This window comes from Sceloporus occidentalis, unplaced genomic scaffold (assembly GCF_023333645.1).
Source record: "Sceloporus occidentalis isolate IW3139 unplaced genomic scaffold, rSceOcc1.0.p SCAF_1, whole genome shotgun sequence".
In the NCBI taxonomy this organism is placed as follows: Eukaryota; Metazoa; Chordata; class Lepidosauria; order Squamata; family Phrynosomatidae; genus Sceloporus; species Sceloporus occidentalis.
In genome coordinates this window covers 24763734-24788617 of record NW_028316981.1, presented here as the reverse complement: position 1 = coordinate 24788617, position 24884 = coordinate 24763734, and the positions used below count along the sequence as shown (strand labels likewise).

At 41.2% G+C, this 24884-nt stretch overlaps 1 protein-coding gene across 3 annotated transcripts in view; it reads left to right on the top strand.

Annotated features, from left to right (window-relative positions):
- Positions 1 to 24802, top strand: part of CAMK1 (calcium/calmodulin dependent protein kinase I) — a 51102-nt gene extending 26300 nt beyond the window's left edge. For all 3 annotated transcript variants that reach the window (XM_089517740.1, XM_089517722.1, XM_089517732.1), the window contains 9 exons: positions 3524 to 3598; positions 4293 to 4431; positions 9210 to 9336; positions 11574 to 11649; positions 12509 to 12621; positions 12731 to 12809; positions 18917 to 19004; positions 20243 to 20339; positions 23290 to 24802. In XM_089517740.1, coding sequence (XP_089373866.1) covers positions 3524 to 3598; positions 4293 to 4431; positions 9210 to 9336; positions 11574 to 11649; positions 12509 to 12621; positions 12731 to 12809; positions 18917 to 19004; positions 20243 to 20339; positions 23290 to 23348 — 853 coding nt within the window. In that variant the 3' untranslated portion in view covers positions 23349 to 24802. The remainder of the gene's footprint in view (positions 1 to 3523; positions 3599 to 4292; positions 4432 to 9209; positions 9337 to 11573; positions 11650 to 12508; positions 12622 to 12730; positions 12810 to 18916; positions 19005 to 20242; positions 20340 to 23289) is intronic.
- The last annotated feature ends 82 nt before the right edge of the window (positions 24803 to 24884 follow it).

Genomic DNA, 24884 nt, shown 5'->3' with positions numbered 1-24884 from the left:
TGAATCACACAGCACTTGTTGTGAGTTAATTTAGATGAGGAGAGGGAGGATTAACTAGTTTTTTAGTAATGAGTTTGTAATGAGTTATTTTCATTTGCATGAGTACATCTAACTTTGCGTGCTTTGGCTTATGTTAACAGATTTAGAATGATATACATATCAACATGCCTCCCTGTGCAGGAGATCTCTCTCCTGACATATGTGGGCTACCAGTCTGGTAGCCAGACTGTCAGCTGTCCCCTAAGCCATCCAAATGTTCTCATAATTTCCATGCCCTCCCTATCTACTTTGGGATATCGGCCTTTCTGAAAATAGTCTAGGATGGCATTACACAATGTCTCCTTTTGCCATAGCAAACTGCCTGACTTTTCATGTGCCTCTCTCATGCTCTACCAGACCACCCAGTCTGCATCCTCTGGCATGAGCATCGGGGAAGGAAATTCAGAATAAATAATTGCCACATCAGATGTGTTTTGGAGCCCAAAGAGTTACTTGTGTTCTCTGCTGTAGTGTTATTGTTGATGCTGTTGCGTGCTTTCAAGTCATTTCAGACTTATGGTGACCCTAAGGCAAATGTATCATGGGGTTTTCTTAGGAAGATTGTTCAGAGGAGGTTTGCCATTGTCTTCCTGTGAGGCTGAGAGCATGTGACTTGCCCAAGGTCACCCAGTGGGTTTCATGGCTGAGCCAAGAATCAAACCCTGGTCCAGAGTCATAGTACAGAACTCAAACCACTATTGCACACTGAAGTTGCAGGTTTGCAAAACACAGGTGGGCTCTCTGCTATCCCAGCTTCATTATGACCACAAAGCCAATGGATGAAAATGGGAAGTGGGACGCTTATAAGAAAGTATGGAAGTGTGCAGATTTTCTAGCTCAGGGATGTTCAATTTACAGGGTGAGTTTGGGCTGCGTTGTGTCTTCCGACTACTCTAGGGTCAGCATCCTACTTCAATTTTGATTTTGTTGCTGCATCACCAAATTTCCAATTATATTTCTCATTATATTCAATGGCATAGCAAAATGGTGTCCCTTAATAAAACAGCAAAATCAAGGTTCGCTATTTGGAATGTATATCTTTTTGGAATATTTTCAAGCCATTGATTCTTGAATCCATGGATTAAAAATGCATGGATATGGAGGGTTGGCTGTATTTCCTTGTCCCCTAACTCCAACAAATAACAACCAGCTGCATCTCATGATTTAGATAAGGGCTTGAAAAGTTACTTTTTTCAGATCAAGGCTGCCAGGATCCCCGACTATTGTGGCCAGTGAACATGCTAACCGGAAGGATCCAGAGAACAATCCAAACAATTAAACATTTCCAGGCTCTGCCCTCGATATTTTGGTTGTTTCCACATCCTGTCTGGGATTGCTGTCCTTTGTTCAATCACTTCTTACAAAGAATCCAAATAGTCACTGACAGATTATTATAGTCCCATGGTAATTTTTTGTCTCACTCTCCTCTTTTTTGCAGATTTCATTTGCAGCAATTTTAATAAATTAAACATCAAACTGCAGCATCAGCTTGTATGGACTGACAAAATATTGTTGAGGTTGTTCAGGTCACTGTAATTTCCTGTTGAACATAGCAGTGGGATCACTGATGAGTTTCTGCTGAATTCCCCCTTGAATAACATCTCTTAATTGCCCCCATTATCTCAGTTGTCATCTCTGCTATGGTGGTGATTTCAGGGGAAACTTCACTTGTTGGATTCCTTTATTTCCCCCCCTTTCTTTCCCTTATAGCAGCATAGCTATAAAATAATATCTGAATAGTGAAAAAGAGCAGAGTGGACTTAGATCTCCTTTGTGACCAAAAGAAAGCTTGGGCCAGAGCTTGGAATAGTTTCGTTTTGAAATACAACTCCTAAAATCTCCCAATGGCAGTGCTGGCTGGAGGATTCTGGGCATTGTAGTCCAAAAAGTAACTTTTCCAAGTTTTAGATTGGATTTAAAATGTTCAGTCCTTCCACAATTCACCATGATTTTTAATGGATCCCCTTGTATAACTTTCTATTGGTTACTGTCTGAAAAATGACATCCTAAGTGACACAGCCTTCTTACTAGTGCTGTTTTGCAACTATTACAATGTGTGTGTGTTTTACTACTACAGAAGCGCTCATGTGGGAGTAATTTTAAAGCCTTTTTACAGCAAAACAAAACTCTACCTGATGCTAGCAAACTTGTCTGTATACGAGTACCTTACATCCCCTCCCCTCCAAAGTGAACACTTTACTACCTGTATGGTCCCTCTCTCAACTACATGAGATGTAGCGTTTTTATGGTCTTTCGCATACTTTACTTAAACCTTAAACTTAGTTGACTTGCAATATAGGTTTTTATTATTATTAGTCCTCTACTTCTATATAAGGAGCAGAGCAAGTGGGAAAATTACCTAAAGCAAGCTAAACGAAACCTGGCAAATCCATAACAAGCAAGAATTGATTCTCGGAGCTTTCTGGTTCACAGCTCTGTTTCATAACTTCTGTGGCATATCATGGAAACCCTACCTCACAATTAATAAAAAGGCAACTTGGCAGCCTGTTCCCCTACAAGAAGAGTACTTGGCAAAGGGATGTTGCTAGAATTGCCAGGTGAAATAAAAGACAGGACTCCCCTGTCCCTTTAATGATGGTGTCCATGGCAGGCAACACCTGCTGAAATCTCTTTTACACAATTCTTAAAAGCAGAGAAATCCTGTCTCTTTATTGTGCCTGGCAACCCTAGATGTTGCACAGCTTATGGTCGTCATGACTAGAGAGACGAATTACCATTTGGAAAGTCCCTTACCTTTTAAATGAATAGACATGGGGGTCTGTGACTACAACTTGGCCCAGAATACAAGCTGGAATGTTATGGACATGTATATCAGTCTTTCAGTCTAGTCCCTGTGTACCTATCCAAACATGTCTGTTTGTCTTGCTGGCATTAAAGATCTACTTGGGGGCTCTTTTCTGTCTTCCACCATTGCGAGGGATACACCCTCTAGAGATGCAGAAAAAAGGCCTTTTTTAATGGGCTGGTTGTGGGATGCCCTCCCACAACCCTCCAGGGCTGGTCTCATTTCACCATCAAAGCCTGGCTTTCACCCAAGCACTTGAGGCATAGTGATTACAGTGATTATAGTTAGATTTGCTGTTGTTGTTGTTGTTGTTGTGTGCCTTCAAGTAGTTTTCAACCATGGCAACCCTAAGGTAAACCTATCATGGGTTTTTCTTGGCAGGTTTTCAGAGGAGGTTTGCCATTGCTTTACCTTGAGACTGAGACAGTGGGTTTACACGGCTGAATGGGGATTTGAACCCTGGTCTCCAGAGTCAATGCTCAAACCATTGCACCATACATTGGACTGCAAATTTGAATTTAATTTTGTTGAATAATTTTATATTGTTTTAAATTGTTTAAAACTGTTAATTTTTCTTTTTGATTGTACCTTATTGCTTTATATAAATAAATAATTAAGATGGTTCATGGACATGTATCTCTTCTCCAAATCACAACACCTTTCTTTTTTTCCTGGTAGAATCAAGCATCCCAATATTGTTGCGCTGGAAGACATCTATGAGAGTGGGGGACACCTTTACCTCATCATGCAGCTGTGAGTATAGGATTGGAAATGGGAGACCCCAGCTTTGGGAGCAAGGGGAACAACAATGTGGCATGTTTTGGGTTTCTTTGCATGTCTGACTTGGGATTGTAGGTGAAACTAGTATTAAGGCTGGATTTATCATTAGTCAGAGCAAGACAACCTTCTCAAGCGGTTAATTTTTGGTGTAATGAGGAGGCAGGAAAATGAACATTTTTCTGTGTCGCATTTCCAAATAATTTGGCTTGGATTTGGTATGTTTTTAAAACATACAATGGCAGGAGCATTGCAGATTGATACCATGCAGTCATTGATATGCAAATTCTCTTTGGTAGTTTGTAATATTTCCATCTTGAATCTTTGATATTTTACAAACATGTTTGAGAATTTTAAATCCAATGCAAGACATATCCCATTGCTCTTCAGTTCCATGAACAAGATGGAATGCACACCCTTGAATCTCTGATTCCGAGATACCTGTTCCTATTTGCTGGAAATGATCTATTTCTTTTTGTACAACCTCCTGTTTCTCTTTTACTTTTGACACCGGTGAGGAAAGATACCCACCCTTTGGTCTTGAAATACTTTGTTGGGAGACTACAATGATGAGGAGAGTTATTTTCTATTCAGTCATAACAGCCCACAGAGTCTTGAGCTGCTCCTTCTCAGGATGGGCTTTATCTGTTGTCTTCTTCCCTGCTTGCAGGGTCTCAGGTGGGGAACTTTTTGACCGGATTGTGGAGAAAGGATTCTACACAGAGCGAGATGCCAGCCAACTCATTAAACAGATCCTTGATGCTGTAAAATATCTCCATGACATGGGCATCGTCCACCGTGATCTCAAGGTGGGTGCCTTGAGATAAATCTCCATCCTGCAATGGCCCCAGTCTAAGAAGACTGTGAGGCTGCTTTTGTGAAGCTGGGAAATTCAAATGTAGCTCTTCCTTATGATATAAACTTTGACTCTTAGGGAAATCGTGGCTCTGGGATGGTTCATCCCTTTTTGGTGGCAGAGGGGGTGATAAGGGGAATCACCTGAATGTTGAAGTTATTTTTATTAAGCTGCAACTTCCAGATCCTCTTAGCCAACATGGTGTTGTTAAACAGTTTATACTTAGAAATGTTAAGAAATAACTTATTTATTTATTTACTGGGTAGTAGTGACTGAAACACAGTCAAGTTTGATATGTATGAAGGTAGAAAATTGCCTACAAAAATCCAACATAATATGGTTTATCCACACTGCACAATTACAGGGGGGCCTTGGTATCTGCTGGGATGTGGTTCCAGGACCCCCCTGTGGATGCCAAAATGTGTGGATGCTCAAGTGTCATTACATAGAGTGGCATAGTAAAATGGCAAAATCAAGGTTTGCTTTTTGGAATTTGTTTTTTTTTAAAAATATATTTTCAAGATGTGGACGCTTGAATCCATGGATAAAGAATCTGTGGATATGGAGGGCTGAATGCATAACAGTTTCTTATTGATGTACCTGTAACTGCCATTGCTCAATCCTGTGGCATTCTGGAATTTGTCATCTGGTAAGATACATAAAATTTTCTCCTACAGATCTTTAGTGCTGAATTCCCCAGAATCAGGGATACATAAGACTTATCCTCCACCAATAAAATTAGCCTTCATTCCCCAAATTTCTAGCATTGCAGAGAGTGAGACACTGAAAACTGTTCACTCCAGAGCTCTTATATTTGCTGCATTTTTGGTAACCATGACTGCCTCTTTTCTTTGAACGTCTGAAGTGTATTTTTAAATTGTCATCTGAAATCTTTAGTTACTGCAAGACTAAAATTTGCTGCCTGAAGGAAAATGTCATTGCAGGACAGGATTTTTATTTGGGAGTGCAATGCCTTCATTTTGCCCTTTGGTTGAACTGTTGTACAAGAGCTCTCTAGCAGAGATGTCTAGGGACATCCCCAAACTACAAATCCCAAAGTTTCATAGGATGGAATCATCATAGTTAAAGTGGTATGAAAGTGCTATAATGATGCAGTGTGGATAGTGTGGGAAGTCAGAGACTTGGCATCTCTACAAAATTGCTCAGTAATTTAGATTGGCACTGCTTTGAACAAGATGGTGGCGCCAAGGTTTGATTACTCTTTCTGAAGCACTGACGTCTTGCCAATGCAACAGTGCACATCAGTGAACTTTTCATGGCTGCTTTGAGGAAGTTCTTCATATTTCTTGTGAAGCAGGACATTTTTATTGTTTTAATGATAAATCTTTGGGCATATGTGGCCATTAGCTGCAGCTGAAAAAAATAAAATTAGGATGAGAAGGTTGGTACAATGGCTGCTTTCTCTTCAGCTGAAAAGGACAAAAAGAGAAAGCAGTTCTTATCAGCTTAATGCTATTTGGATCCTTCTGTGAAAAAGGAGAGAAAACCCCAGACAAAAAATGGCAAGCACAGATAATGGAGAGTCTGTTCATTGCTGATGCTGAGTGAATGAGGTGATGTCCTGATTTAATTGATTTATTCAATTTATTAACTACAATCATTGCCTACCACATGCCTGGAGAAGTGCATTTAAAAAATAAGTCATGAAAACATATTATAAAATCAAGAAACAGTATACAATAGAATAAAATTTAAGAGTGGTATTAACATTAAATTGAAGAGCAATATAAAACACTGTATAGAACAGAACAGTCTTTATTGGCCATCCAAAACAAGGATAAGGAAGGAGTCAATATCACCTCTTTTCCAGAAGATATTCCACAGTGGAAATGCTGCTGTCAAAAACTTCTTGGGTGTATCTACACTGTAGAAATAATACAGTTTGACACCATTTTAATTGCCATGGCTCCATCCTATAGAATATTGGGATTTGTAATTTTGTGAGGCACCAGCACACTTTGGTAGATAAGGTTAAAGATCTTGTAAAACTATAAATCCCAGGATTCCATAGGCTGGAGTTAACAGTACTTAGTGGTGTCAAACTGCATTATTTCTACAGTGTTGGTACATCCCTTGTCTCAAGTACCCACCAACTTCACATCTCTAAGTGGTGGGATGTATATAAGGGCCGCTGGGAATGACTGTAAATTATGGATATGTTATTACAGATATCTTTCAGATGTTTTCTTGGCCCCCAACTATTTAGGGCAGTGAAGTATAGTGAGCAGAATGCAGGTGCTTGACGCTTGCCCTGTCTTTTCCTTATGCCCTGCAAAGCTCTCTTCCCATTTTGGATACTTTACCATTCAATACAGCAAACATGAGTCCAGAACCCTGGCTGGTGAAAAAAGTAGGAGAGAGGGTTTTGTAGTTGTTGACCTCCTCCTTTGTGGTATTAAAACACAATTGTATTTCAGTTTAACTGCTATAGTGCCATCCTGTAGACTCCTGTAATTTGAAGTTTGCTAAATTGTTAAAATTCCCTTGTAGAAAGTTCAAGTGCTGTAGTTCAGAGGAATGCAACAGAGCAATTAAGAGGTGAATTGTAAGTATCTCACCAAGCTACAAATTCCAAGATCCCTGGGGATGAAGCCATGACAGTTAAAGTCTCATCAAACTGCTTTAACTTTGGACTATAGATACACTCTGGGTCTACCCTGGTTGTGTGTATTAGTCCTGTTTCAACAAATTCTGCTGCCAACAGCAGATTATCTTTTAAATTCAGCTCACCAGTGTCTCTCACTGAAGTTGCAAGATATCATCAGATATCTTTTAGCTGGCTACGGTATTCTGAGAATTGTAACCCCAAAATGTAATTTTTTCATCCTCTGCTGTCAACCAGCTACAGCCTCACTTTCCATATTGCAAGCTTCTAGAGGGAAGCATTTTTGGGTCATTTGTGTGTCTGAGAAAATGAGGCAAGCATGCTTCCTTGCAGCATGAAGCAAAGTATGGATCTGGGAAGCCTCTGTATAGACTTGGCATTGCTTTGTGAGTGTGAAGTGGTGTGAGGCTGCCTTCATAAGGAAGTGGTATTTGAAAGCAAGTCCACCCTTTTAACAAATTCTGCCCTTATCTTTTTTTCTTTTGGATACTGAGACCGGTTTAGCAGGCTGGAAATCCAAGCCTGTTTTGGTTCTCTGAACTTGTTCTTATCTAACCCTTTCTGAAGACCTGCTTGTGGCCGTGCCAGCCATTCGTATTTGAAAATGGTGAGCAGGGATGGAATTTAGAGCCTGAGAAAATGGCAACCCTCCTGGAACCTGTAGTTGACAGCAACTGCATGACTGGCCTTGCCCACTGGTAAACAGTAATGTGAGGTTTGTGTTGTCATTGGTTTTTCAAACACACATTTTGTTCTTTGCTACAGCTGTTGATCAAGTAGTTGCCTTGATTCACCCATAATTTATGGCACCAGGCTTTAGAATCATGGTCAAATACCTGGACATCTTGACTGGCCTATCAGTTCCACTCTGTGTCTATGTGCCTGTGTGTTGCCTTCAACTCACATTAAGTTATGGCAACCCCATTAATTTCATAGGGTTTTCTAAGGCAAGAAATACTCAGAGGTAGTTTGTCATTGCCTTCTCAGAATATAGCCTACAGCACCAGCTATTCCTTTATGGTCCCCCTTCCCCAGGTACTGACAAGGCCAGATCCTGCTTAGCTTCCAAGATCAGAAGGGATCTGGTGCCTTCAAGGTACTTAGGCTTGTTTTACATTGCACAGATACTGAAATGGGAAGGAAAGAAAGCGAAGAAAGGAAGGCACAAAAGCAGTGTTGTTTAAAAGGGGGGAAAGGGAAGAAGAGATATCCAAGGAAAAATGAGAGCAGTAAATTGTGAGCTTGGAAATGTTACCTTCTTGGATTGCAGTACCCACAGTCCCTATTCCAGGGGGATTCTGGGAGTAATAGTCTAGAACGTAATTTTTTCAATCTCTGATTGTAGCCCACTATGTCCTAGGAATGTGTTGAAGAGGTTAGAACAGCTGCCACTGAAAATATGAGTAGAAGCAGATTAGATTTCTTTCAGTACATCTTTTGAAGTGCAGTCAGCTCTCCATATCTATGGCTTTTTATCTATGGATTCAACGATCAACAGCATGAAAATATTCCAAAATGATATACATTCCCAAAAACATACCTTGAATTTGCTATTTTATATGAGGGACACTATTTCACTATGGCAGTGTATTTAATGGGACTTGAGCATCCATGAATTTTGGTATCCATGGATGGTCCTGGGACCAAGCTCTAGCAGATATCAACAGCCTGCTGTACACCTCTACTTTCCATCCAGGGTTAGACTGATGTATCCCCTGATTATTCTGGACATGCATCTGTTTGGAAAGATATCAATGGGTAAGCTTTCCATTGTTATCTCCAATCAGAGATGGAGACAACAGTGGGATTCCTCTGTGTGCATCTAGCCTCCCAACTGGCAGTGGGGGAGTAGTGCCACATGTATTTCATTTACTTATCTTATATGTTCTGCCTTTCATTAAAAGACAAAGGTTTAGCTGGGCTTAGCTGTTCCTTAACCATTTATTTTGTTTTGTTTTTCATAGATGCATAGAAATACTCTTTTCCTTATTCTCTTGAGGATATCTTTGTGCATCTTTATTCAGAGCTGATTCTGTAGTTTGACATTAATTCTGTCCATTCTGTCATCTGTTTTTCCTCCTCCTGTCCCATTCCAACTCTCTCAGCCTGAGAACCTGCTCTATTACAGTTTGGATGAAGATTCCAAGATCATGATTAGCGATTTTGGACTGTCAAAGATAGAAAGCTCTAGCAGTGTCATGTCCACGGCATGTGGGACTCCTGGCTATGTAGGTGAGCTCTGAAGGATTTTTCTTCTTGAAACCAGGAAACAGCAGGGGGAAATAGCTGTGTTCACACAAACCAACTCTCCCTCCTTGAAGATGAGGGGCTTACACTATAGCTATGCTTCCTCCCAGACTGATGGGATTAAGCACATATAATGTTGCTCTAGAACATATCAATTCATTTGAGATGTGGTGCTGGAGATGAGTCCTGAGGATATCATGGGCAGCCAAAAAGACAAACAAACAGATCCTAAACAGATCAAGCTGGAAATCTCTCTGGAAGCCAAGATGACTAAACTGAGGCTGTTGTATTTGGTCAGATCATGAAAAGGCACAACTCATTGGAAAATACAATAATGCTAGGAAAGGTGGAGGGAGGTAAAAAGAGAGGAAGGCCACATGCTAGATGGATGAACTGTATTAAGGAGGCTATAGGTATGAAATTACAGGAACTAAGCAGAGCGGTGGAGGCCAGGGAGTCTCATGTGTGGGAGTCGCCATGGGTCGAGGGTGGTTAATAAGAACAGCAAACACCGTACTAATGGTTTCCCTAGTCAGATCTTGGAAAGGTGACCTTTTTTGGACCATAACTTCCAGAACCCACATCAAGCAGGATCAACATACTGGAGGATGTAGTCCAAAAGACATCAGTTTTTCTAAATAATGTCCTCAGTTCTTTCTTCTTCCACAGCCCAGCAAATTAGCTTGTCAGGGCAGATCTGAATGTGGTGCCAAAGAATAAGGCAGAAGTTTTCACTGAGGTGATAAACTCTTGCTTAAACTAAGTCATTTCATGTCTGGTGGAGGAGCACTCATGCAGTTTTATTTTCCTCTGTATCCATCCTCCTAGAAAACAAAATAAAAAGGGGTCCCTTAATGCAGAACGGCAGCAAAGAAACATGCTTGCTTGGTATAACAAGATGAGATGAAGCTCACAGGACCAATACTTAGAGTCCTTCCTCAGGGAGAAAATCCTGCTGCATTACTGGCTAGTTTTCTGTGTAGAAGGAATGTTGCAGGGAAGCATTAATCTTGTGAACCCCATTAAAGAAGAACAGACCATTCAAGATTTACAGTTAAAGAAGTACAGACCATTCAAGATTTATAGTCTCCATAAGAACTAAGGTTGCATCTGCACTGCAGAATTGATACAGTTTGATACTGCTTTAACAGCCATGGCTCAATGCTGTGGAATTCTGGGATTTGTAGTTTCGTGACATATTTACCCTTCTCTGTTAGAGAGTTCTGGCGCCACACAACAAATTACAAATTCCAGGATTCCATAAGATGGAGCCATGACAGTTAAAGCAGTGTCAAGCTACATTAATTCTGCCTTATGGGATGAACCTGGACGAACTGAGACTACTTTAGTTGCTGTGGCTGCATCCTATGTACTCCTATGGTTTTTATTGTGGAAAGAGTTTCTAAGTACCGTTACTCTTTCCTAAGCTGCAGATCCCAAGATTACATAAGATGGAAACATGGCAGTAAGTAGAATCATAGTGCTATACGGGTGAAGTCTTATATGAAATGTTAGGAACAGAAATGTTTTGGATTTCAGTTTTTTGGATTTTTGAATATTTTTACATATACATAATGAGACATATTGGAGGTGGGACCCAGGTCGAAACATGACATTCATTTATGTTTCATATACACTTGTACACATAGCTTGATGGTAATTTTATACACAATATTTTAAACGATTTTGTGCATGAAACAAAGTTTGTGTACATTGAACTGTCAGAAAGCAAGGGTGTCACTATCTGACCTATTCATGTGAACAATTTTGGATTTTGGCATTTTTTGAATTCTGGATGAGAGAGACTCAGCCTGTAATTGTATAGTGTGAAAGGTAAGGCTTAAAAAAATCCGAACAAGGTAGATCTGGTTGGTTGACTGGCATGACGTCTAAGCCAGGCCTTCCCAATTGTGATAGTAAACGAGCAAAGCTTTAAACCAGCCTATACTGGGGGAAATTTATTTATTAAGAAAATGTATTCCATAGGTTGCTGTTCAACAGTAAGGCCCCTTATTCCCTGGGAGACCATGAAGACTGAGATTGATAGGAGTTGGAGTCAAACACCATCAGGAGCGCCACAGATGGCTCACCCTTGCCTTAGCAGGAGCTTCTAAGTACAAGGGCTACATTTCCCAATAGACAATGTGAGGTACAATAGAATTCTTCCCTTTCTCATTGTCACTTTTTCTCTCCCCCCATCCCACTTCTTGTCTCTGATCCAGCTCCTGAGGTGTTGGCACAGAAGCCCTACAGCAAGGCCGTGGATTGCTGGTCTATTGGAGTGATTGCCTACATCTTGTACGTACTGAATTGGTACTCCACCCCACCCCAAAACGCCCCTTTTGGCCCACCACAGTAGAAGACTGGGGTAGGAAACAGAACAGCTTCAGATTCACTTGTTACCTTGATGCAGATACTGTTCCATACCTAGCATTAATATAGCAGAGTGTAAGCAATGTTTGGATTTGCTTTCCAGTCACTATGCTGGTCTTCCAAGTCCAGAAAGGACCATTGTCATCCCAGGCCAAGCAGGGCAACACCTATTTATTTTCCCTAGCTACTCAATTGCAGCTGAATGGTACCCAGGCATCTCCCCCCTGCCACTAATTGACTGTGGGGCATTATAAACCTGTGGTGGTGGCTAGCAGGTGTTGAACAAGGAGGTAGTGGGTACCTCTTTCCAGAATGTCTGTTGTCAAATTTTGAGTGGTTTTCACATTTTGATCATCTTGATGCTTTGGGTTTCAATTACCAAAAGTCCCAGCATGGCCAAGGATCAGGGATTCTGGGAGCTGAAATTCAAAATGCCTGGAGGATTGAAGATTGAGTATCACCGCATTAAAGCACATGTACCAGTGTAAATGAAGGTTTACTGACACCTGTCACCAGTAGGATCTGGCTACTGTCTCTAAGCAAGGGCTTGGCGACCCTAATAAACATAGATCTACCTCTCTCTATTAACACTGTGCATCTAACAGTTCTGATCTCCAGGTGAGGAAGTAACCTGCTCTCTTTATTTCTCTCCCTCTCCCACACATTTACCTCACTTCTCCGTACTGTTTTGTCTGTTTACAGGCTTATTTCCCCCCTCAAAACCTGGTACATACCCTCAGGCCTCATTGTCACACATGCCCTGTACCCATTCTTTTGTCCTCAGATTGTGCGGCTATCCCCCATTTTATGACGAGAATGACACAAAGCTTTTTGAACAGATCCTGAAGGCTGAATATGAATTTGACTCTCCCTACTGGGATGACATATCAGATTCAGGTGAGGCAAAGAAATGTTGGTGCCTCTGGACACCAACATTAAATTGGGGGGGGGGGGGGGAGATTGTGGCTAGCCTCACATATTCATTCACATTGTTTTCTATTCCCAGCCAAAGATTTTATCCGGCATTTAATGGAGAGGGATCCCAAGATGCGATTCACCTGTGAACAAGCACTACAACACCCATGGTAAGGGGGAAATTAAGGTCCTGTCTGCCATTTGGTTTTGTACAAGGCCCAGTCATTTCCTTTTTATAAGATGGGGAAATCAGACTGCAGTGCTGTACACACTTACTTTGGAGCCAACCTCATTGAACTCAGTGGGATTTACATCTGAATGACATGCATATGATTGCACCACAATCCCATGGGGCATGAATAAAGAATGCATGATCCTTTAGATGTTGTGGGACTGCAACTCCCAACAACCCTAGTCAGCATAGCTAGTGATTAAACCAAGGTGTGGCTACTTGGAGGGGGCAAAATAAGAGGATTGTCCCCTAAATAAGAATTCTGCACCCTCCAAATTACTTTTTCCCTCCATCCTCAAATTTCTGCAGTGCAGTAATTCAAACTAAGTTGAGCATTAGAAATGCAGTTTAGATATCCAAAGAAAAGGGGCAGGCAGAGTTACAAAGGGAATGCAGTCACAGCAAGTATAAGATTTCTAGGCATGAACAATTTTCAATGTCTCACTTTCTACAATGCTAGAAGTCTGGGAACTGAAGGAAAATTGTATTTGGGGGAACAGAATTATTATTTGGCCTCTCCACACATAGCTACACCCCTGATGTGAAGTGGTTGATGTCCATCATATCTAGAGGGCCACTTATCCCCCATCCCTGTCATGGGAGGTTCTTGTGAGGCTAAGTACGAAAGAGAGCAGAATGCTAGGGAAAAAGTTGTGAAAACTCAGTAGCAAAGGCTGTGCTTTGTATCCACTATTTCCACAGTTCAGTCTCTGGCTCCTTAAGTTGCAAGAGGAGTAGGGAACCTTTGGCCTAGAAGACGTTTTGAGCTACTGTTTCAGCAATTGGCCAGGCTGAGTGGGAATTGATGGTCATTATACACCAAAGTATCTGGAGGGTCAGAGGATCTCTAGATTAGATTGCCCAATCTAAAATATGTCTTGCCCTGCCCTGCATAATATCATTAAGTGCAGCCTTTAAATGGGTGGATTATGGGGAGCTACTGCCAACCAGAGGAGGATTTGAATCACCACTCAAGTAAAGTTTTTATTGGATCAGATGGAGCAATGACCTACTCCAGTAAGCTTTGCCAAACCAATGGATCAACAGCTTGTCTCAAGATGATCTTTCTGCATGCTTATGCATTTGATGACTTTTAACTTCAAAGTTTTCATTGATAATATGCTGGTTTGTTTTTTCCTTATGATTTTTTTTTATATGCAGTAGTATAGCTTTGTAATGTTCTTCTGTTTCGCTGTTAATTACCTTGACACTGAAAGATTATGATTTTTTTAAAAAACACAACCACAATGCATGTTTATTAGTGTTTTACATATTAACAGCCTGATCTTAAATTGGTTTATAGAGAAGGAAAATTCCACTGAGTTGAGAAAGGTAAACTTTGGACAGGGTTTCTTATATTAGTAAACCTGCTTAAGGCTGCAGCCTGAGCAAACTAAATGAATGAGCAATAATGACACATGGACTGCATCTGATGCATAATATAGATTTCTAAGAATTATTTTTTAAATAACTTGCATGTAGGAGTTATTTATAATTATATGTTGTGTCCCAAGAGCAATGCTATGGACTTTGGGTGTAGCAAGGTCTCTGGCTCTCGGGATCACAGCCAGAACAAAAGACTTGTCCACAAATTTCTTAAGTTTTTAAAAGCTTTACTGGTTATAACACAAAAACATGAAACCGTTCTCCTTTTTCTCAATAGTCCTTCCTAAATACCTTGCTCTCTTCTTGGTGGATTCTATCTTTCTTCTTCTGAGGACTATCTTTCTTCTTTTGTGGACTTATCTTTTTGTCAAAGGAAAATACTCTCTCCAGGTCTGACTTGGCTGAAATCTTATTACACACAGAAACTAACTAGAGGGAGACAGTATAAGACCCTGGGATTTCCCACAATCCTTGTCTTTCTTAAAGCTGTAGATCTTTATTTCCCCTCCTAAACTAATACATAGAAAACCTATTATAATCTTAACTAAATATAGGTCTCAAGAGCATCAAAGATGCTCTGGAGGCATGACATGTGGTTTAATTAGCTTCCAAACCTTACAAATTTGACTTGTTTTCTATTTCATGTAGCTCCACTGCCCATCATTTGTCACATACCTCTTCCCACTATGCCTCTTTGTACCGAATATTCTGTCAAAATAACCAGATCCTAAAAAATGCACACAGCTTGTAGAAGCCCATGTCAAAGAAGTGAACATTTCTAAAACTGATTGTGAGCTGTGCTGTTGCACTACCAAAATGATTAGATAACCATCTCTGTGAAGCTGAGATAGGCAACGTATAGCCCTCTAGATGACATTAAAATACAACTCCCATCAGCTCGAGCCAGCAATGGTGAGGGACTGTGGGTGTTGTGGTGCAATAAAATCTGGAGTGGGCCACATGTTGCCTAATTCTGTCTTAAGATTGGTAACAGCTATTGATGAGACACATCCTGGATCCCGGAAGATGACAGGGATCCATCTTTCCCAGAGGCATCCCCCCCAGTATCATTTTTGCTCATTTTTCTTTTGCTCATCTGCTTGAAGAAAGCAGCCCAGGTTAGCTTGAATCCTGTTGGTAGTCTCAACTAAAGTAGACCCAGTGCCCAAGGTTTTGTGGCTGAGCAGGAAACATTGGATCCACATAAGTGTTGACTCATTCTCCAAAAATTGGTTCAGTGGTTCTATTTTAGTTGGATTAGTGATTTGAGTATTGGATTGGGACTCTGGAGATCAGAATTCGATTCCATGCTCAGCCACAAAACCACTGGGTGACCTTGGGCAAGTCATGCTCTCTCAGCCTCAGGGGAAGGCAATGGCAAACCTCCTCTGAACAAATCTTGCCAAGAAAACCCCATGATAGGTTCACCTTGGGGTTGTCATAAGTCGGAAACAACTTGAAGGCACACAACACACACACATCAATAGGATAGAGCCATTGTGGTGATGTGGCTTGAGACCAAGAGACCAAGGTTCAAATCTCTGCTGAGTCAATCAAACCCATTGACTGACCTTGGGCAACTCACACTCTCTCAGCTTCAGAGAATGTCAATGGCAAACCATTTCTAAAGGTAATCCCTTCAAGAAAAACCCAGGATAGGTTTGCTTTAGGGTCACCATAAGTTGGAAGTGGCTTGAAGGCAGACAACAACAAGAGTAATCAGTAGGAGACAGAATTCAAAAATATAGCCATGTTAGTCTGTAGAATCAATATGTAGAGAGATCTTATAGCACTTATGGAGCTAAACAGACAGGCAAAAAGAGGTGCTTTCAGGCTGATTTGAAGGTGTGGCCTTTAGATGACACATGCCTTGAAGCCAGCAGGAAAGTGCCCTCTAGGCGCCTTATGCAGAGAAAAGCCGTTTCAAAAAGAAGCTGCTTTTTCCACTTCTTCCTGGCTTTAAGCCCTATCAGGTGGTCATGACATGAGCACTCCAGCTGCCTTGGGAACTGGCAGTGCGATTGGTGGTTTCCTGCCCATCTGTTTCGCCCCTATGAGACTAACTAAAAGAAAGAAATTTGCAGCATGCGCTTTCGTGGACTTCAGTCTACTTCCTCAGATGCATTTGGACCAATGCATCTGAGGAAGTAGACTTAAGTCTATAAAAGCTCGTGCTGCCAACTTCTTTCTTACAGTAGAAGGCAGGTGGCTTTGCTTGCACTTGCCATCTTGGGAATAGTGAGAGGTGGGCAAAGCAGACTCAAAATCCCGAGGAGCTGCTTTTCCAGGCACTATTTAAGTGAGTAGTTGGACTCACTCCACATTTGCCCTTCCTAAGTGGGAAAGTGAGGAAGGAGTGAAGCAGAGGGAGCTTCAGTCTTAAGGCCACAACAGCACCATTGCTGTCCTGATCCTCTGTCTTGTTCATATGGCTAAGACTTCATGGAGAGCCCTCAATCTGAGGGGTCAAATGCAGGGGCCAAATTCATTGGCCTGGAGCTTCATAGCAGTGCCAAGTTCAGCCCACAGACTGAAGTTCTCTCATTCCTGGTTTAAAACATTTATCTCTCGCCTTTTAAATGACATATGGTCACCTTACATTTAAAAAGCCGTGAACAGTCAACGTGGCATATTGGTCTGCGTGTTGGACTATGATTCTGGAGACCAGGGTTCGATTCCCAGCTCAGCCATGAAACTCATGGGATGACCTTGGGCAAGTCACATGCTCTCAGCCTCAGAGGATGGCAAGGGCAAACCTCCTCCAGCCAATCTTACTAGGAAAATCCCGTTATAGGGTTGTCTTAGGGTCGCCATAAGTCCGAAATGACTTGAAGGCACACCACAACAACAAAATAAAAAATCTGCTCCTCAGAACATTACAAATCTGGAGAAGTAAAAGTGTTTTCACCTAGTAACTACAGGATACTGGATTTGGTAGTAAGTGAACAAATAAGGAGAGGAAGTTCTGTAAGCCCAAAAAACACTGTCCTTGGGAACTGTTCACATTAGATACATCCAAAGACGGGGTAATATCTGGGTGAACTGGAAATAGTCCTCTTGTATAATTTTTTTCTTTCCTGATTTTGGCTGTAATACTATCTTGCCAAGCCCCTTTTAACATCACTCAGTGTCAGAAAATGCTAGTACCAGTAGTGCAGTGGCACATTTCGAAGTGTCCAACTTTACCAGGACAATCTCTATAGCAACACATTTATTTATTTATTTATTTATTTATTTATTTATTTATTTATTAGATTGATATTCCACTTTTCCCCAAAAATGAGATTCAAGGTGGCTTCAAGATGGAGTGGAGTACTCCACTCTGTGGAGGACTCCAAAAATGCTACTATTGATTTCAAGCAAATCCTAGACATTCCCATCTCTATTAGGAGCATTTCTTTTTGCAATGATGTTGGAACTTGCCACTTCAAGACTAATCGACCCCCAAATGCTTTAGAATAGAGCAGAGATAGCTATCATGGAGATTTCTTGGCAAGATTTGTTCAGAGGGGGGTTGCCACCATTGCATGAGAGTGTGACTTGCCCAAGAACACCCCATGGGTTTCCATGCCTAAGCGGGGATTCAAACACTGTTCTCCAGAGTCATAGTTCATCATCGAAACCATTACACCATTCTGGCTCCCATACTGTTACAGGTTGAGTATCCCTTATCCAAAATACTTGAGACCAGAAGTGTTCTGCATTTCACATTTGTTTTTGATTTTGAAATAATTGTATTTGCATATACATAATGAAACATAATGAGGCTAGAGAGAGACTGAATATCCATGAAATGGCGGGAGGCGTGGATTCTCAATTTGTAGTAGGAAGTTATTATGGGGACTCCAAAAACTAACATGGCGGGCCAGATGATGCTAAAGAATCTGCTAGTCAAAATGTTCTGGGACCACAACTTTGTGCACCCTGTCTCTACTGCCCTGTTGCTCACATGTGTGGAAGGAGTGGAAGAAATAGAGAGAGGGATTGTTGATCAGCAATAAGGTTTTCTATGGGGGAGACTCCTGGGTTCAGCCTCCAGCTTCACAGATTGGACCGTAAATGATGCTTCCTGCCAGAGTCTCAGGGGAACTACAATATGAAAGTTTATTATGGTGAAAGACCATGACAGTTTTTCAGACAGCAGAACTGTATACAGTGATGCCAATAAGAAAAAAAAAACATTTCTAGACAAAACCACATAGCTAAAACATGATATATATGTGTATATACAGGCATACTAAAATCTGTGCTTTAATATTTAAAAGAAAAAGCCCAATATATCACTATTTCAGCTATTTACTATTTATAATCACTTTCCTGGAAGCAATAACATTAAATGTTGCCACTTTATATGTAAATTCTGGGGAACTGTTGTGAACCAGTGCAGGAGACCAGTAGTTGTCACATCTTTGGCCTTCCTGATGTTTTGGTTTGCAACTGCTAGAATCCTTTATCGTTGGCTATGCAGGTTGGACCTTCTAGAAAATGAAGTCCAAAATGTTGAGGGGAAGGTTTCAAAGATTGAGAATCACTGCAGTAGAAAACACTAGATCAGATGCACAAATAGACTGACTTGGTATAAAGTCTTATATACTTCCCCAGTGTCTTTAGAGGCACGGTTAAGAAGACTGTAGTATCTGATTTCTGTCTCCTAAACAGGATTGCTGGAGACACTGCATTGGACAAGAACATCCATCAGTCAGTCAGTGAGCAGATGAGAAAGAATTTTGCCAAGAGCAAATGGAGGGTGAGTGTATCTCTTGTACCCAAGCAATAGGGGTCTCTTCATGTGTGAGGCTCAATTTGGTTTCTGCTCAAACTAAACTGCAGTTTGAATGTTGGCTTTGGCAGACTGGTCTAATGCATCAAGAGTTCTTGTGCTATAGCTCCCAGGATTTTGTCCAGTTTTGTCCATTGTCATTTCTGTCTCCACTCATGCCATTCTTTTAAGGAGCTTCTTTGTAGCAGTTTCTTGAATCTACGCTAGAGCATTTCCAAAAGCCCCCCCCCCCAAAAAAAAAAAAAAAAAAAAACAGGACATGGTTTGCCGGGCTGATCCTATGGTTCAAAGGGCAGTTTTTCTCAAGGGCCATAGAGTTATAGTGTAAAACTGTTTCACTGATGTCCTACAGCACTATAACTCTAAAAATAATTTTTTTAAGAAAGGAAGGTAAAATAAGGGAATATCAGAATAATATATAATATATCTTCCTTTCTTTAAAAAAAGGATTTTTAGAGTTATAGTAATATAATTCTAATAGAGTATAATGTTCCAGAATTTAAAAGAAACCCACCCAAGGGTGGGAATAAAATATTGCAGCTAGTGCTGCAGAAAATAGTCCAGGACAACAGAAGTGTCCCATCCATTTAAAAAAAAACAAAACAAAAATGACCCAAGAGTTGTGGTGACAAATGCAGGGACTTTCCAATACATTTACCCCACCTGGAAGAGCCCTGTATCACTTCCTTTGGATAGGATGTACATGATTTTTTCCCTTCTCCAACTCTCATGGATAATTTTCGCATGTGACATATCTGTAAGAGGCTCTTACATATACTATATAAAGTGTATTTCTATCTGTAAGACTGAAGAATCCTGAAGGTCTCTAGTTTACTGAGGGTCCTGAGTGCTGCTAAGAGAATCCCTATTCCACCCCTTCACATATACTCTTCGAAAATGTGCTGGGAATGGGTACCAACGTGTTAAACTAATTTAAATCCATGGTGTGTAGACCATTTTCCTAAGACAGTATCTTCCAGATGTGTTCAGCATCAGCTGCCATAATCCCCAGCCATTGCCATGGCTATAATGGGAAGTGTAGTTTAGCACATCTAGAGGGTGCATGGGCTAGCTTTGTTGCACAGATTGCTGGCCAGAGTGCATAGGGAGTGAATGAAGGTATAGGTCTTTTCCAGAATGTATTTTGTTTGCTACAGAATCTCTTACCTTGACATCTGATTTCCCCCACTGCCTTTCTTATGTAGCAAGCCTTCAATGCAACTGCTGTGGTAAGACATATGAGGAAACTACAGCTTGGAACCAGCCAAGACGGACCTGGACAAGCCATGCAGGAGAGCAATGGTGAGAGGTTGGGGTGCAGTTGAGGGTGGAGCTGGATGGCATGGAGTGCTCCCCAGAAAGTGCTGTGCTGATATCAGCAGGAAGCTGAGCAAAACAAACAAACAAAACCCTTCGAACTCTCACTGCTAATTCTGATGTTACGTATTGGCCATCAGTCTTGATTGCCAATACTTGATTGCAATTTCAAAGAATTGCCACTTGATATACTCACAAATCTTAAGAAGCTTGAAGTAACGTTTTACCTCTTCAGAAAAATGTTGAACAAAAGATTTTAAGATTCACAAGTATGTTATCTGTGTATGTATAGATGTACGCATACATGAATTTAGAAGCTGAACTGCCGAACAGAAAGAGTGAATGCTGAATTGTGAAACAATTTTCACTTGACCTCAATTCCATCCTTTCCTTCCTAAGTACAGGGATTTTTTTCAAAGCTAAATGATTCCTCTTTCACTTTTCCATGGCACATTTTTGTAGGTTTTACACATACACCCCTACACGCACACACACAAACACACATGCACACACACACATACGACAAGAAAAAGTAAAGGTAATAGAAATAGGGTCAAAATCCTATCCTGTGACTTGTGCATAGGGTCAAAAAAACTGTCATACTAATCCATGCAGAGAAATAGAAGAAAACTATGAAAAAGATAGAAAAAGAGACTTCTTTCACAAGAGCTAAGAAATCAAAGAGAAGTTTTAATCAGGAATAGGAATGTTATACAACCAATAGAGAAACATATTCAGTGATCAAGACAAAATAAAAGGATGATGGAAGCAATACACTAAAGAACTAAATGAAAGAGATAAAAGGAAGACAGTTGCCTTCAAGGAAGAGCCTCAAACACTCAATTTTAAGAAAGTGAGTTGGGAAAGGCTGTGTAACACTTGAAGGAGAAAATGAAGAGGAAGAAAGACCATACAGATAGAGCTGGTTCAAGCTTAGAAGTGGAATACATTCAAATTCTAACAATAACCTGCCAATGTGAAAAACAAAATGACCCATAGGCAGAAAACACTCAATATACATTACAGTCCCCAGCAAAAGGGACCAGGAATTGTTAGGCTTGAAGATAATTGCCTGTTTGAGGGCTTTGAGGTAGGTCAGGAGGGGGGCTTTTGGCACTGCCCAGAGAGGATGAGAACACCAATCTCTGAAGCACCTGAAAAAAAGACAGTGTGCATGCAATGAATCCCGGCCTATGACTTGGAAGGGCAGCTAAAAAGGAACCATATAAGATCCTTAAGTGAGAAGATGTATATCTAAATACCAAAGTCAGAATCATCCCTGCCATAGTATTTCCAGTTTCTTTGTATAGCTGTGGGCACAGACATCTGGACACAGAAGAAAGCTGACAGGAAGGGAACTAACTCATTGGAAATGTGGTGCTGGAGGAGAGTTCTGAGGATATGCCATAAAGACATCTAAATGGATCACACAGCAAATCAATCTTGAACTCTTCCTAGAAGGCAAAGGGGCTGTGCCTCCAGCCACCCTTTTACAGCCAGATTGGGGTTGTGGCAACCGCACACTGAGGCCCCAATCTGGCCTTGCAGGGTGCAATAGCCATGGCACCACGGCTTTACGGTGCTCCTTTGGCACTGTGTTGTGCGGACGCAGCGCCAGAGGAGCACTGTGATGTTGCACACTGTTTGGAGCGGTGCGCGGCGTCATGCTGCTCTGTGGGCAGAGTCAGGCCGTGTGTCATGTGGATGCTATGCCTCGACTCTGCCCCCAATCCAGCCTTTAAGGCTGGTCTGCACAGGGCCAAAATGGTTATCATACTTTGAACATGTTGTGAGACAACATGGTTCACTGGAAAATACAATAATGCTCAAAAAATTGAAAGGTGATGGCTAAAAAGGAAAGACTGCATTACAGATGGATAGACTAAATGAAGGAAATCATGGCACCGGCTTTGCTAGACCTGAGCCAGACCATTAAAAAGAAGGTCTCTTGGAGGACTCTGATTCATAGGATTGCAATAAGCTGAAGCTGACATGGGAGCAAAGAGAGAATATATAATATATTTATAATCTGGCTATAATTGGAACTCACAGCAGCTTACAAAATTAAAACTAGCACACTTAAAAGCTCTTACAAGGACTAAAATAAAAACATAAAAAAGTAGTTAAAATGCAATTAAAATACGTATAGAATTAAAACAGTATTCATTGTATTTTCCTTTATGTGTATTTGAGATAACACACACACACACACACCAATTATAATTTCCACAGAAATCCAAGAAAACACATAAAATGCCATAAATGTCATATTATTGCCTAGGGCATTCTGAGTGTTGTAGTCCAAAAATAATGTCTATAGGCACTAAATATGAGGCCACTTAAATATGAATATACTACTTGGTTAAGCATCCCATCCTGTTTTTAGACAGTTTTTCCCCCTATCTTGATAAGAGATCAAGATGCATGGGAAGGCATTTGGCTGCATACGGATACTAACCTAGGCAGGTTGTCCTCTGTGATTACTGAAAAACAACAAGAATTTGCCTGTGTGTATCCTTAAAACACTTTCCAAGTATTTTCAACAGGGCTGTTTTTAGCTATAAAGCCAAATGTGGATTTGTCCATGGAGTATCTTGGGCTGCTGTCACATGGCATAATTAATGCACTTTGCACACCGCTTTAACTATCATGGCCCCATCCTATGGAACCCTGAGATTTGTAGTTTGTTGTGGTGTCATTGGTCTCTGAAAGACAATGCTAAATATCTCACAGCACTACAAATCCCAGAATTCCATAGCATTGAGCCATGGCAGTTAATGTGGCTTCCAGTTGCATAAATTCTGCATCGTGGCAGCTGCCCTGATCAGACCAAATCTTCTGGTCAGATAGGGGTTAGTTCACTCTTAGTTGTAAAACTGTGTGCTTCAGAATAAGCCCAGCCCTGACCCAGCACTTTCTTTTTGTTCCTTCTCAGGCCCAGCTTCCAGTAGCAGTGAGGAATCCTTGGGAAATAGCTCTCACCCTCAAACCTAGGACTGAATGTTCCTCGGCAAACAGAGGAAGAGATGGCAGTGCCAGCACCAACGTGTACACCGGGTGTGCAGTTCCAAGTCCAACTTTCCCATGTTGCCACAATCAGAGCTAGGGAAGGGTCTGGGACTGCCACCACATCTTTCCCAGTAAAGTGCGGCTGAGTCCTACTGCAGGGGAATAGAAAGTTTCCCTTCATCCATCACAGTCTCCTGAACCTGGAGGCGTGGGCCTAATCTTTTATAACTTACTCATTTCCCTGGAGATGTTCACCTGCTTCTCACCACAGAATGGTTTCCTGTTACAGTTAATGGGATCTTTCTGTTGGCCATATTCTGCCTTGTCCTTAGCTTTCAGCCTAAGTCAACAATTGTGGCCTCTTCCTTGCCCCATCCTATGGACAGCAGGTCTTAGAAACATCCAGTGGCCCCACAATTGCTCACTTGGACACCTGATGTATACAAGATCATGGAATGTAAAGGTTTTCCCTAGTCAAAACCCCCTGCACTCCAGAAAATATGCAGCTCTCTCCCCCTGCCAAAGATCAGATAACACCATTTGGGAAGGCTTGCAGTTGCTTGTATCTCCAGGTGAGGCTCTCATTATAATCTACAGGGGAAAATGAAATTACTTTGTTTATGGAGAAAGGAGCTACTGTCGTTTGTAGCTCTTCCCAAGGACTCAGATATTCTGTAGATCAAGGGCTGTGCTTTTCTGCTGACAAAAAGTATGAATCTAGACTAAATTGGCATTACTTTGCTGGGGACCAGCTGTGCCTCTTCCAAAGTTATTTGGCCATCAACCGATGATGTCCCACCCCCTTCTCAAGTAGTAGTATTCAGTCGCCACTACTGCAACACCTACAATTTCTCTCCCAGCAGTGCTTTGAAGGTGGGTGGGAAACCATGCTACAAACATTGTTTGCTACAGATTACAGGTAGGACTGGGAGGAAAAGTCAGCTGTGGATGAAGGGGGGGAAGGACACCTTTTGGTCCATTGCCAGACTAGTTCTGCAGCAATTTTTTAAAAATATGTGTGCTTAATTTTTTTGTAAGGGAAGGAATGGGCACCTGTATGTAAACACATATTTTCTCAGCTTTTCAAAAACTTTTGGCAGCTTGCATGAAATTGAAGTGAAAAGTGAGATTGAGGATTGACATATCTTGGCATAAGAAGCAACTCAGCATTCCAGCACTCATTTTCCTGGCTGCTACAGCTGCAATGTCCAGTGGAATGGCAGATTAAGGTAAAATCGTACTGTGTGATTGCCCTTTGAAAATCGGCTCTGTCCGTCAGAACAAGGATCCCATTGCTCAGTCTCCTCCCAGATCTGAAGCTCACAGCGCCCCATTTTACCCTTTTGTCCTTTCTCCCCAGCCTCTTGGCTCAAGGGGAACTTTCTAACTTGACGTTTCTATTTTGTTGCTTGTTCTTGTATTAAAAAAATGGAAGGAAATTCATGTAGTTTTATCTGCCCCATCTGTGTATGAAGAGCTGGGGGGAAAGGCAGAAGCTGCCATGGATCCCTCGGAAACCAA